Source organism: Anomalospiza imberbis, unplaced genomic scaffold, assembly GCF_031753505.1.
Source record: "Anomalospiza imberbis isolate Cuckoo-Finch-1a 21T00152 unplaced genomic scaffold, ASM3175350v1 scaffold_948, whole genome shotgun sequence".
NCBI classification, from domain to species: Eukaryota; Metazoa; Chordata; class Aves; order Passeriformes; family Viduidae; genus Anomalospiza; species Anomalospiza imberbis.
Genome location: NW_027100569.1, coordinates 1 through 14,581, shown reverse-complemented (window position 1 = coordinate 14,581; position 14,581 = coordinate 1). Strand labels below are relative to the sequence as shown.

General features: G+C 58.1%; 1 protein-coding gene across 1 annotated transcript; it reads left to right on the top strand.

The window, feature by feature from the left end:
- Window positions 1-3,352: 3,352 nt before the first annotated feature.
- On the top strand, window positions 3,353-13,254 carry LOC137468004 (calmodulin-regulated spectrin-associated protein 3-like; the record flags this gene model as incomplete). The annotated part of the gene is made up of 4 exons (XM_068179429.1): window positions 3,353-3,560; window positions 10,019-10,323; window positions 12,920-13,054; window positions 13,140-13,254. Coding segments are annotated over exons 1-4 (703 nt in total), but the record flags the coding sequence as incomplete, so codon positions are not given.
- Window positions 13,255-14,581: the final 1,327 nt, after the last annotated feature.

The following is a 14,581-nucleotide window of genomic DNA, read 5'->3' as shown; positions in this document are numbered from 1 at the left end:
CCCTCTCGTGTCCCCAGGTCCCTTCTTGTGTCCCCACAATGTCCCCTACATGTCCCTCTGTGTCCTCATGTCCCCGCCGTGTCCCCAAGTCCCCTCTGTGTCCCCTCCATGTCCCTTTTGTGTCCCCAGATCCCCTCCCGTGTCCCCTCCATGTCCCCATCGCGTCCCTGTTGATGCCACCATGTCCCCACCATGGCCCCATGTCCCTTCCCTGTCCCCATCCCCGTCACTGCCATGTCCCTCTGTCCCCTCAGTGTCCCTTGTCCCCATCCCCGTCACTGCCATGTCCCTCTGTCCCCTCAGTGTCCCTTGTCCCCATCCCTGTCCCCTCCATGTCCCTGTGTCCCCTCAGTGTCCCTTGTCCCCATCCCTGTCCCCTCCATGTCCCTGTGTCCCCTCAGTGTCCCTTGTCCCCATCCCTGTCCCCTCCATGTCCCTCTGTCCCCTCAGTGTCCCTTGTCCCCATCCCTGTCCCTGCCATGTCCCCGTGTCCCCCTCAGTGTCCCTTGACCCATCCCTGTCCCCTCCATGTCCCTGTGTCCCCTCAGTGTCCCTTGTCCCCATCCCTGTCCCCTCAGTGTCCCCATCCCCGTCCCCGCCTTGTCCCTGTCCCTGCCATGTCCCCGTGTCCCCCTCAGTGTCCCCATCCCTGTCCCCCCGGTGTCCCCCCCCCGTGTCCCCGTGTCCCGTGTCTGTCCCCGCCGTTGCCATGGCCACGGCGGAAAATAGGACACGGGGAGGGGCCGGGGACACCGGACACGGGGACAGGGGGACACCAGACACGGGGACAGGGGGACACCGACAGGGACAGGGGGACACCAGACATAGGGACATGGGGACACCGGACACGGGGACATGGGGACACCGGACACAGGGACATGGGGATGCCGGACACGGGGACAGGGGGACTCCGACAGGGACAGGGGGACACCGGACATGGGGACATGGGGACACTGGACATAGGGACAGGGGGACACCAGACATAGGGACATGGGGACACCGGACATGGGGACAGGGGGACACCAGACACAGGGACATGGGGACACCGGACAGGGGGACACCGGACACGGGGACAGGGGGACACCGGACACGGGGACATGGGGACACCAGACACGGGGACAGGGGGACACCGGACACGGGGACAGGGGGACACCGGACACGGGGACATGGGGACACCAGACACGGGGACAGGGGGACTCCGACAGGGACAGGGGGACACCAGACATGGGGACACCCACCGGGACACAGGGACACTGGACACGGGGACACTGATTGATAGGGACACTGGGACACCAGACATGGGGACACTGACAGGGACAGGGGGACATGGGGACACTGGACACAGGGACACAGGGACACAGGGACATGGGGACACCGACATGGACAAGGGGACACCAGACATGGGGACATGGGGACACTGACATGGACACGGGGACATGGGGGGGACACTGACACAGACATGGGGACACCGACAGGGACGTGGGGACAGTGACATGGACATGGGGACACAGGGACACTGGACACGGACATGGGGACAGTGACATGGACATGGGGACACAGGGACACTGACAGGGACATGGGGACACCGGACACGGACATGGGGATGGGAGGGGATACAGGACATGGACATGGGGACGTGGGGACACCGGACACAGACATGGGGACAGTGACATGGACACGGGGACACCAACAGGGACATGGGGACACTGGACACAGACATGGGGACAGTGACATGGACATGGGGACACCAACAGGGACATGGGGACACTGGACACAGACATGGGGATGGGAGGGGACACAGGACATGGACATGGGGACGTGGGGACACGGGACACAGACATGGGGACAGTGACATGGACATGGGGACACGGAAAGGGACACAGGGACACTGACATGGACATGGAGACACCGGACATGGACGTGGGGACAGTGACATGGACACGGGGACACGGAAAGGGACATGGGGACGCTGACAGGGACATGGAGACACCAGACGCGGACATGGGGACAGTGACATGGACACGGGGACACGGAAAGGGACACAGGGACACGGGACATGGACGTGGGGACAGTGACATGGACACGGGGACACGGAAAGGGACATGGGGACACTGACATGGACATGGAGACGCCGGACATGGACGTGGGGACAGTGACATGGACACGGGGACACGGAAAGGGACATGGGGACAGCAGACACAGACATGGGGACACGGAAAGGGATACGGGGACACCAACAGGGACATGGGGACACCGGACATGGACATGGGGACAGGAGGGGATACAGGAGATGGACATGGGGATGTGGGGACACCGACATGGACGTGGGGACAGTGACAAGGGACAGTGACAGGGACATGGGGACACCGGATACAGACATGGGGACACGGAAAGGGACATGGGGACAGTGATGTGGACATGGGGACACCGACAGGGACGGGGGACACCGGGACACGGGGACACTGTGCTCCCAGTCCCCCCAGTATCCCCGGTCCCCCTCAGACCCCTCCAGTCTTCCCAGTTCCCCCAGTATTCCCAGACTCACCAGTTTCCCATCCCCTCCAGTCCCCCCAGTATCCCCAGTATCCCCATCCTCTCCAGTCCCCCCAGTATTCCCAGTATTCCCAGTATCCCCATCCTCTCCAGTCCCCCCAGTATTCCCAGTCCTCCCCAGTCCCTCCCAGTCCTCCCAGTATCCCCAGTCCCCCCCATATCCCCAGTCCCCCCAGTATTCCCAGTATCCCCATCCTCTCCAGTCCCCCCAGTATTCCCAGTATCCCCATCCTCTCCAGTCCCCCCAGTATCCCCAGTATTCCCAGTATCCCCATCCTCTCCAGTATTCCCAGTATTCCCAGTATTCCCGGTCCCTCTCCCAGCCCCGCCCCTTTCCCCGCGCGCCGGAGAAGGGGGCGTGGCCCCAGCCCCTCTCCCCAATCACGTGATCGCAGGTGCGCCCCGCCCCCTCCCCCCCCCCCCCACCCCTTCCCCGCACCTGGCGCTCGCGCCGCGCCCGCCCGAACCCGCCCGGAACCTCCCGAACCCCCTCGGAACCACCCGAACCCCCCCCCGAAACCCTCCCGAAGCCTTTCCGAAGCGGCCGAACCCATCCGAACCCGCCCGAGCCCACCCGAAGCGGCCGAACCCACCCGAAGCCTCTCCGAGCCCACCCGAAGCGGCCGAACCCACCCGAAGCCTCTCCGAGCCCACCCGAAGCGGCCGAACCCACCCGAAGCCTCTCCGAGCCCACCCGAAGCGGCCGAACCCACCCGAAGCCTCTCCGAGCCTCTCCGAGCCCACCCGAAGCCGCTCCGAGCCCACCCGAAGAGGAGCCGAGCCCTCGCCGAAGCCGAGCGCGGCCGGAGCGGGCGCCGGTGGCCGCGGTGGCCCCGGTGGCCCCGGCGGTGGCCCCGGGATGGTGGCGGCCCCCCCGGCCGCCGCCGCCGCCATGCGCCGGGGGTTCCTGGTGCCCGAGATCCGCCCGCTGGACCAGTACGACGGGGCTCGGGCTCGCAGCGCCGCCAGCCTGGCCTGGGCCATCGCCACCGGCTACGGCGGCGCCGGTAGGACCGGGCGGGGACGGCGACAGAGCCGGGAGGGGGGGGGGGGGACGGGGACACGGGGATGGCGGGGAGGGGGATGGGGGTGGGGGGCGTTCTGCAGGGGGAGGGGCGGTTATCGGTAGTGGGAAGGGGTCCCGGTGGTACCGGAGGGGTCCCGGTGGTACCGGAGGGCGTCTCGGTACTGAATGGGGAGAGGGGCTGGTGCCGAGAGGGGTCCCGGTGCTGGGGAGGGGTCTGGGTACCGAATGAGGGGGGCTGGTGCCGAGTCCGGTACTGGGGAGGGGTCCCGGTGGTACCGGAGGGGTCCCGGTGGTACCGAAGGGGGTTCCGGTATTGGGGAGGGGTCCCGGTACCGAATGCAGGGGTCTGGTGCCGAGTACGGTACTGGGGAGGGGGTCTCGGTACCGAATGACGGGGGCTGGTACCGAGTCCGGTACTGGGGTCGGATTCCGATGGTACCGGAGGGGGTCCCGGTACCGAATGGGGGATTCCGGTAGTGGGGAGGGGTCCCGGTACTGGGGAGGGGTCCCGATGGTACCGGAGGGGGTCCCGGTACCGAATAGGGGATTCCGGTAGTGGGGAGGGGTCCCGGTACTGGGGAGGGGTTCCGATGGTACCGGAGGAGGTCCCGGTACCGAATGGGAGGTCCCGGTACTGGGGAGGGGTCCCGATGGTACCGGAGGAGGTCCCGGTACCGAATGGGGCGTTCCGGTACTGGGGAGGGGTCCCGGTCTCGGCGGGATGCGGTTCAAGGGTGGGGTGGGGGATGCTTGGGACCGGGGGGGGTCCCGGTGGTACCGGGGGGGTTCCCGGTGGTACCGGGGGGGGTTCCGGTGGTACCGGGGAGGTTCCGGTACCGAATGGGGGGGTCCCGGTGGTACCGGGGGGGTTCCGGTACCGAATGGGGGTTCCCGGTGGTACCGGGGGGGTTCCGGTACTCCCGGGATTCCCCCCTCCCCCCGGGCGCTTTTGTTGCAGTCTGGGGGAGGCGGCCGTGACGTCACGATGTGACGTCACAGGGCGGGACCCCCCCCTCGTTGCGCCCCGCCCCCTGCGGTGCTGGGTGGGGGGGGGGGGGGGAGGGGTCGCCCCCCCCCCCCCCAAAAAAAGAGGGACCCCCCCAGGTGTTTTGGGGACCCCTCCCCCAGGTGTTCCCTCCCCAAGTGAATTTTGGGACCCCCCCAGGTGTTTTGGGACCCCCCAGGTGTTTTGGGGACCCCCCCAGGTGAATTTTGGGGATCCCCCCCAGGTGAATTTTGGGACCCCCCCGGTGTTTTGGGGACCCCCGAGGTGTTTTGGGGACCCCCCCAGGTAAATTTTGGGACCCCCGAGGTGTTTTGGGGACCCCCCCAGGTGAATTTTGGGACCCCCCCGGTGTTTTGGGGACCCCTCAGGTGTTTTGGGGACCCCCCAGGTGAATTTTGGGACCCCCCCAGGTGTTTTGGGGACCCCCCAGGTGAATTTTGGGACCCCCGAGGTGTTTTGGGGACCCCCCAGGTGAATTTTGGGGACCCCCCCCCCCATGTGAATTTTGGGACCCCCCAGGTGTTTTGGGGACCCCCCAGGTGAATTTTGGGACCCCCCCAGGTGTTTTGGGGACCCCCCAGGTGAATTTTGGGACCCCCCAGGTGTTTTGGGGACCCCTCAGGTGTTTTGGGGACCCCCCAGGTGAATTTTGGGACCCCCCCGGTGTTTTGGGGACCCCCCAGGTGTTTTGGGACCCCCCCGGTGTCCCCCCCTCTCCCAGTCCCTCCCAGTTCCCCCCAGGGGTCAAAGTCCCCCCCCCGCCCCCCCCCAATCGCCCTTTGGCCGGGGTGGGGGAGGGGCAGAGGGCGGGGCCAGGTGGGGGAGGGGCAGGAGCGATTTACACCTGGGGGGGCTGGGACAGGGCAGGGTCCCATGGGTGCTGTGGGACAGGGCAGGGTCCCATGGGTGCTGTGGGACAGGGCAGGGTCCCATGGGTGCTGTGGGACAGGTGAGGGTCCCCTGGGTGCTGTGGGACAGGGCAGGGTCCCATGGGTGCTGTGGGACAGGGCAGGGTCCCGTGGGTGCTGTAGGACAGGTGAGGGTCCCATGGGTGCTGTAGGACAGGTGAGGGTCCCATGGGTGCTGTGGACAGCTGAGGGTCCCATGGGTGCTGTGGGACAGGTGAGGGTCCCATGGGTGCTCTGGGACAGCTGAGGGTCCCATGGGTGCTGTAGGACAGGTGAGGATCCCATGGGTGCCGTGGACAGGTGAGGGTCCCATGGGTGCTGTGGGACAGGTGAGGGTCCATGGGTGCTGTAGGACAGGTGAGGGTCCCATGGGTGCTGTGGACAGGTGAGGGTCCCATGGGTGCTGTGGGACAGGTGAGGGTCCCATGGGTGCTGTGGACAGGTGAGGGTCCATGGGTGCTGTGGGACAGGGCAGGGTCCCATGGGTGCTGTGGGACAGCTGAGGGTCCCATGGGTGCTGTGGGACAGGTGAGGCTCCCATGGGTGCCATGGATAGGTGAGGGTCCCATGGGTGCTGTAGGACATGTGAGGGTCCCATGGGTGCTCTGGACATGTGAAGGTCCCATGGGTGCTGTGGGACAGGTGAGGGTCCCATGGGTGCCGTGGGACAGGTGAGGGACAGGTGAGGGTCCCATGGGTGCTCTGGACAGGTGAGGGACAGATGAGGGTCCCATGGGTGCTGTAGGACAGGTGAGGGTCCCATGGGTGCTGTGGGACAGGGCAGGGTCCCATGGGTGCTGTAGGACAGGTGAGGGTCCCATGGGTGCCCTGGGACAGGTGAGGGTCCATGGGTGCTGTGGGACAGGTGAGGGTCCCATGGGTGCCGTGGGGACAGGTGAGGGACAGGTGAGGGTCCCATGGGTGCTCTGGACAGGTGAGGGACAGATGAGGGTCCCATGGGTGCTGTAGGACAGGTGAGGGTCCCATGGGTGCCCTGGGACAGGTGAGGGTCCATGGGTGCTGTGGGACAGGTGAGGGTCCCGTGGGTGCTCTGGACATGTGAGGGTCCCGTGGGTGCTGTAGGACAGGTGAGGGTCCCATGGGTGCCGTGGCACAGGTGAGGGACAGGTGAGGTTCCCATGGGTGCTGTAGGACATGTGAGGGTCCCATGGGTGTTATAGGACAGGTGAGGGCCATGTGGGTGCTCTGGACAGGTGAGGATCCCATGGGTGCCGTGGACAGCTGAGGGTCCCATGGGTGCCATGGACATCTGAGGCTCCCATGGGTGCCGTGGCCAGGTGAGGCTCCCAGGTGTCCCCAGTGTCCCACTGGGTGTGGCCCTTTCCCACACAGGTGAGGGCGTGGCCCCCAAGGGCTGCCAGGGCCCCTCCCCCACCCACCTGCGGGTGTGGCCCTGCCCCTCCCCCAGCCCCGGAACGTGCCCCTCCCCCAGCCCTGGGGCCCTGGGCCGGGATCTTGGGGGGGTCCCCGTGGTCCTTCTTGGGGTCTCCAGGGGCGATTTTGGGGTCTTGACCAATTTTGGGGTCTCCAGGGTTGATTTTGGGGTCTCCATGGTCATTCTTGGGGTCTCCATGACCACTTTTGTGGTCTCCAGGGTCGATTTTGGGGTCTCCATGACCACTTTTGTGGTCTCCAGGGTTGATTTTGGGGTCTCGACCAATTTTGGGGTCTCCATGGCCAATTTTGGGGTCTCCAGGGTTGATTTTGGGGTCTTGACCAATTTTGGGGTCTCCAGGGTCGATTTCGGGGTCTCCAGGGTCGATTTTGGCGTCTCCAGGAGCAATTTTGGGGTGTCCAAGGTCAATTTTGGGGTCTCCATGGTTGATTTTGGGGTCTCCAGGGTCGATTTTGGGGTCTTGACCAATTTTGGGGTCTCCATGGTTGATTTTGGGGTCTCCATGACCAATTTTGGGGTGTCCAGGGTGAATTTTGGGGTGTCCAGGGTCGATTTTGGGGTCTCCATGGCCAATTTTGGGGTCTCCAGGGTCGATTTTGGGGTGTCCAGGAGCAATTTTGGGGTCTCCAGGGTTGATTTTAGGGTCTTGACCAATTTTGGGGTCTCCAGGGTCGAGTTCGGGGTCTCCAGGGTTGATTTTGGCGTCTCCAGGAGCAATTTTGGGGTCTCCAGGGTTGATTTTGGGGTCTTGACCAATTTTGGGGTCTCCAGGGTCGATTTTGGGGTGTCCATGGTTGATTTTGGGGTCTCCATGGCCAATTTTGGGGTCTCCATGACCACTTTTGTGGTCTCCAGGGTCGATTTTGGGGTCTCCAGGGTCGATTTTGGGGTCTCCATGGCCACTTTTGGGGTCTCCAGGGTCGATTTCAGGGTCTCCATGGTTGATTTTGGGGTCTCCAAGATCAATTTTGGGGTCTCCATGACCAATTTTGGGGTCTCCAGGGTCGATTTTGGGGTCTCCAGGGGCAATTCTTGGATCTCTGTGGTCTTTGAGGGTCTCCATAGTCATTTTTGGTGTCTCCATGGTCTTTGGGCGGTCTCCATGGCCAATTTTGGGGTCTCCATGGTCTTTGGGAGGTCTCCATGGCCAATTTTGGGGTCTCCATGGTAATTCTTGGGGTCTCCATGGTCTTTAGGAGGTCTCCAGGGTCGATTTTGGTGTCTCCATGGTCTTTGGGTGGTCTCCATGGCCAATTTTGGGGTCTCCATGGCCATGGTTGGGGTCTCCATGGTCTTTGGGTGGTCTCCATGGCCAATTTTGGGGTCTCCAGGACCATGGTTGGGGTCTCCATGGCCAATTTTGGGGTCTCCAGGACCATGGTTGGGGTCTCCATGGCCAATTTTGGGGTCTCCATGACCATGGTTGGGGTCTCCATGGTCGGTTTTGGTGGTCCCATGACCACTGAGGTTCCGTGTGGTCCTTGGGGGTCTCGGTGGTTGTTGGGGTCATCTGGTGTCCGTGGTGGCTCCATGGTGGGTGTGTGTCCATCTGTCCGTGGTGGGTCAGTGTCCATCTGTCCATGGTGGCTCCATGGTGGGTCAGTGTCCATCTGTCCGTGGTGGGTCAGTGTCCATCTGTCCATGGTGTGTCCATGGTGGGTCAGTGTCCATGGTGGGTCAGTGTCCATGGTGGGTCAGTGTCCATCTGTCCATGGTGGGTCAGTGTCCATCTGTCCATGGTGGCTCCATGGTGGGTCAGTGTCCATCTGTCCATGATGGGTCAGTGTCCATGGTGGGTCAGTGTCCATGGTGGGTCAGTGTCCATCTGTCCATGGTGGCTCCATGGTGGGTCTGTGTCCATCGTGAGTCAGCGCTGGGTCTGTCACGGGTCAGTGTCCGTCTGTCCATGGTGGGTCAGTGTCCATCTGTCCATGGTGTGTCCATGGTGGGTCAGTGTCCATCTGTCCATGGTGTGTCCATGGTGGGTCAGTGTCCATCTGTCCATGGTGGGTCAGTGTCCATCTGTCCATGGTGTGTCCATGGTGGGTCAGTGTCCATCTGTCCGTGGTGTGTCCATGGTCAGTCCATGGTGGGTCAGTGTCCATCTGTCCATGGTGGGTCAGTGTCCATCTGTCCATGGTGTGTCCATGGTGGGTCAGTGTCCATCTGTCCGTGGTGTGTCCATGGTCAGTCCATGGTGGGTCAGTGTCCATCTGTCCATGGTGTATCCATGGTGGGTCGGTGTCCATCTGTCCATGGTCAGTGTCCATGGTGGGTCGGTGTCCATCTGTCCGTGGTGGGTCAGTGTCCATCTGTCCATGATGGGTCAGTGTCCATGGTGGGTCAGTGTCCATCTGTCCATGGTGTATCCATGGTGGGTCAGTGTCCATCTGTCCGTGGTGGCTCCATGACAGGTCCATGGTGGGTCCATGGTGTGTTAACCCATTTTAACCCTTTCTTTCCCATTTTAACCCATTTTAACCCTTTCTTTCCCTTTTAAAACCCATTTTTAACCCTTTCTTTCCATTTTAACCCATTTTAACCCTTTCTTTCCCATTCCTAACCCATTTTAACCCTTTCTTTCCCATTCCTAACCCATTTTAACCCTTTCTTTCCCATTTCTAACCCATTTTTAACCCTTTCTTTCCCATTCTAACCCATTTTAACCCTTTCTTTCCCATTTTAACCCATTTTTAACCCTTTCTTTCCCATTTTAAACCCATTTTAACCCTTTCTTTCCCATTCCTAACCCATTTTAACCCTTTCTTTCCCATTTTAACCCATTTTTAACCCTTTCTTTCCCATTTTAACCCATTTTAACCCTTTCTTTCCCATTTTAACCCATTTTAACCCTTTCTTTCCCATTTTAACCCTTTCTTTCCCATTCCTAACCCATTTTAACCCTTTCTTTCCCATTTCTAACCCATTTTAACCCTTTCTTTCCTATATCTAACCCATTTTTAACCCTTTCTTTCCCATTTTAACCCATTTTTAACCCTTTCTTTCCCATTTTAACCCATTTTTAACCCTTTCTTTCCCTTTTTAAACCCATTTTTAACCCTTTCTTTCCCATTTCTAACCCGTTTTTAACCCTTTCCCCCCTCCAGGGAACGTCCCCGAGGAGCTGCGGGACCCTTTCTACACCGACCAGTACGCCCAGGAGCACCTGAAGCCGCCGGTGGAGCGCCTCCTGCTGGCCTCCGACATCTACTGCAGGGCCTGGAGCCACGCCCTGGCCACGCCCTGCCCGGCCCCGCCCCCCGGGGCCACGCCCGCGGCCCCGCCCCGCCCCGAGCCCCCTCCCCAGGATTTGGGGGCGCTGCTGGCGCTGCTGGCGGGGAGGGGGGTCCCCCCAACCCTGCAGGGGGTCCCGGTCAGGGCCCAGGATCTGCAGCAGAGACCCATCCACATGGTACTGGGAGGGACTGGGAGGGACTGGGGGGGACTGGGATGGACTGGGAGGGACTGGGATGGACTGGGAGGGACTGGGAGGGACTGGGATGGACTGGGGGGGACTGGGGGGGACTGGGATGGACTGGGAGGGACTGGGATGGACTGGGGGGGACTGGGATGGACTGGGATGGAACTGGGATGGACTGGGGGGGACTGGGATGGACTGGGGGGGACTGGGATGGACTGGGATGGACTGGGATGGACTGGGGTGAACTGGGAGGGGACTGGGGGGGACTGGGATGGACTGGGATGGACTGGGATGAACTGGGAGGGGACTGGGGGGGACTGGGATGGACTGGGATGGAACTGGGAGCACTGGGTGGATATTGGGAGCACTGGGAGGTTGCTGGGTTGTTACTGGGACCACTGGGCAGATACTGGGAGCACTGGGAGGTTACTGGGAGCACTGGGAGCACTGGGAGGTTACTGGGAGCACTGGGAGGTTACTGGGAGGGGACTGGGAGCACTGGGAGCACTGGGCGGATACTGGGAGCACTGGGAGCACTGGGAGGTTACTGGGAGCACTGGGAGGTTACTGGGAGCACTGGGAGCACTGGGAGCACTGGGCGGATACTGGGAGCACTGGGAGCACTGGGAGGTTACTGGGAGCACTGGGAGGTTACTGGGTTGTTACTGGGGTGTTACTGGGAGCACTGGGAGGTTACTGGGAGCACTGGGAGCCGCTTGAGCCCCCCCCCTCATTAATCTCATTAATTCTCAGCCGCTTTAATTGGCCGTTAATTGGCTCAGGCCAATCCCATTAACCCTCCCTGCCTTGAGACCACGCCCCCTTCTCAGTAACCACGCCCATTCCTTGTTGACCACGCCCTATCATCTTTGGCCACGCCCACCCCGCGGGTCCTGGAAGGGCGGGGGAGGCACCGGGACCCCCCAAAATTCCCTGGGACCCCCCAAAATCCCCCCAAATTCCCTGGGACCCCCCAAAATCCCCCCAAATTCCCTGGGACCCCCCCAAAATCCCCCCCAAATTCCCTGGGACCCCCCCAAAATGCCCCCAAATTCCCCGGGACCCCCCCAAAATCCCCCCAAATTCCCTGGGACCCCCCAAAATCCCCCCCAAATTCCCTGGGATCCCCCAAATCTGCCCAAAATCCCCCCAAAATCCTCCCAAAATTTTCCCATTTTTCCCCCAAATTTTCCCAAAAACCTCAAATTTTGCCCCAGAACCCCAAATTTCCCCCAAAGGACCCCAAAATTCCCCGAAAACCCCAAATTTCCCCCCCCGCCAGAACTGCAAAACCCCAAATTTTTCCCTAATTTCCCCCAGATTTCCCAAAAAAAAAGGCAAATTTTGCCCCAAACCCCCAAATTTTGTCCCAAACCCACCAGGACCCCCAAAACCCCAAATTTTCCCCAAATTTCCCCCCCAGGACCCCAAAAACCCCAAATTTTTTCCCCAAATTTCCCCCCCCAGGACCCCAAAACCCCAAACTTTCCCCATTTTTTTCCCCCAAATTTGCCCAAAAACCCCAATTTTTGCCCCAAAAATCCCAAATTTCTCCCCCCCAGGACCCCAAAACCCCAAATTTTTTCCCAAATTTCCCCCTCCAGGACCCCAAAACCCCAAATTTTTCCCCAAATTCCCCCCTCCAGGACCCCAAAACCCCAAATTTTTCCCCAAATTTCCCCCCAGCACCCCAAAACCCCAAATTTTCCCCATTTTCCCCCCCAAATTTGCCCAAAAACCCCAAATTTTCCCCCAAAAATCCCAAATTTTCCCCCCAGGACCCCAAAACCCCAAATTTTTCCCCAAATTTCCCCCCCCAGGACCCCAAAACCCCAATTTTTTCCCCAAATTTTCCCCCCTAGGACCCCAAAACCCCAAATTTTCCCCATTTTTTCCCCCAAATTTGCCCAAAAACCCCAATTTTTGCCCCCAAAATCCCAAATTTCTCCCCCCCAGGACCCCAAAACCCCAAATTTTTCCCAAATTTCCCCCCCCAGAACCCCAAAACCCCAAATTTTTTCCCAAATTTCCCCCTCAGGACCCTGAAACCCCAAATTTTTCCCAAATTTCCCCCCCACCAGAACCCCAAAGCCCCAAATTTTTTCCCCAAATTTCCCCCCCCAGGACCCCAAAACCCCAAATTTTTTCCAAATTTCCCTCCCCAGGTCCCCAAAAGCCCAAATTTTTCCTAATTTCCCCCCCCAGGACCCCAAAACCCCAAATTTTTCCCCAAATTTCCCCCCAGCACCCCAAAACCCCAAATTTTTCCCCAAATTTTCCCCCCTAGGACCGCAAAACCCCAAATTTTCCCCATTTTTTTCCCCAAATTTGCCCAAAAACCCCAATTTTTGCCCCAAAAATCCCAAATTTCCCCCCCAGGACCCCAAAACCCCAATTTTTTTCCCCAAATATCCCCCTTCCAGGACCCCAAAACCCCAAATTTTTCCCCAAATTTCCCCCCCAGCACCCCAAAACCCCAAATTTTTCCCCAAATTTTCCCCCCTAGGACCCCAAAACCCCAAATTTTCCCCATTTTTTCCCCCAAATTTGCCCAAAAAACCCCAAATTTTGCCCCAAACCCCCCTAGGGCGCCCACCTGGCGCTGATCGATTCCCTCATGGCCGCCTTCGTCACCGAGGCCACCCGAAATTTGGGGTCCCCCCCCGGAGCCCCCCCGGGACCCCAAAATTGGGAACCCAAAATTTTGGCTTGGTTGGACACGGTGAGTTGGAATTTTGGGGGGGGGTTTGGGTTTTTTTTGGGGGGTGAAAAAGTGAAAAAAAATAAGGGAATTTTGGTGATTTTAGGTGAACCGGAGGCTGCAGGAAAGCACCGAGAAGGAGGGGGGGGGGGACACCCCAAAATTCGGGGGCGCCCCAAAATTTGGGGAGCGGCGAAGCGGCTCCGGCGTGCACGCACAAGGTGGGTGGGAAATGGGGGAATCGGCGAGAAAATGCGCCAAAAATCCCAAAGGAATCGGCCAGAAAATGCGCCAAAAATGCGCAAAAATCCGCAAAAAATCAGAAAAAAATCACAGAAAAACACCTAAAAAATCCTCCAAAAAATCAAAAAAAAATTCCTAAAAAATCCTCAAAAAATCCCTCAAAAATCCTAAAAAATCCTAAAACAATCACAAAAAAATCACAAAAAAATCCTCAAAAAATCCTAAAAAATCCCGAAAAAATTCCCCCAAAATGTGGGGAGCGGCGAAGCGGCTCCGGCGTGCACGCACAAGGTGGGTGGGAAATGGGGGAATCGGCGAGAAAATGCGCCAAAAATCCCAAAGGAATCGGCGAGAAAATGCACCAAAAATCCCAAAGGAATCGGCCAGAAAATGCGCCAAAAATCCCAAAGGAATCGGCCAGAAAATGCGCCAAAAATGCGCAAAAATCCGCAAAAAATCAGAAAAAAAACCTAAAAAATCTGCAAAAAATCACAAAAAAATCACCTAAAAAACACCCAAAAAATCCTCAAAAATCCACAAAAAATCACAAAAAATCACAAAAAAACACCTAAAAAATCCTCAATAAAATCACAAAAAATCACAAAAAAGCACCTAAAAAATCCACAAAAAATCCAAAAAAAAATCCTAAAAAATCCACGAAAAATGTTAAAAAGATAATAAAAAATCCAGCCGAAAATCCTAAAAAATCCTCAAAAAATCACGAAAAAATCCCGAAAAAATCCACAAAAATAATAAAAAAATCCAAAAAAAAATCCTAAAAAAATCCTAAAAAATCCTCAAAAATCCAAAAAAAATTCCCAAAAAAATCCTAAAAAATCCCCAAAAAATTCCCCCAAAATTTGGGGAGCGGCGAAGCGGCTCCGGCGTGCACGCACAAGGTGGGTGGGAAATGGGGGAATCGGCCAGAAAATGCGCCAAAAATCCCAAAGGAATCGGCCAGAAAATGCGCCAAAAATCCCAAAGGAATCGGCCAGAAAATGCGCCAAAAATGCGCAAAAATCCGCAAAAAAATCACAAAAAAATCACAGAAAAAACCTAAAAAATCCGCAAAAAATCACAAAAAAATCACCTAAAAAACACCCAAAAAATCCTCAAAAATCCACAAAAAATCACAAAAAATCACAAAAAAACACCTAAAAAATCCTCAATAAAATCACAAAAAATCACAAAAAAGCACCTAAAAAATCCACAAAAAATCCAAAAAAAAATCCTAAAAAATCCACGAAAAATGTTAAAAAGATAATAAAAAATGCAGCCGAAAATCCTAAAAAATCCTCAAAAATC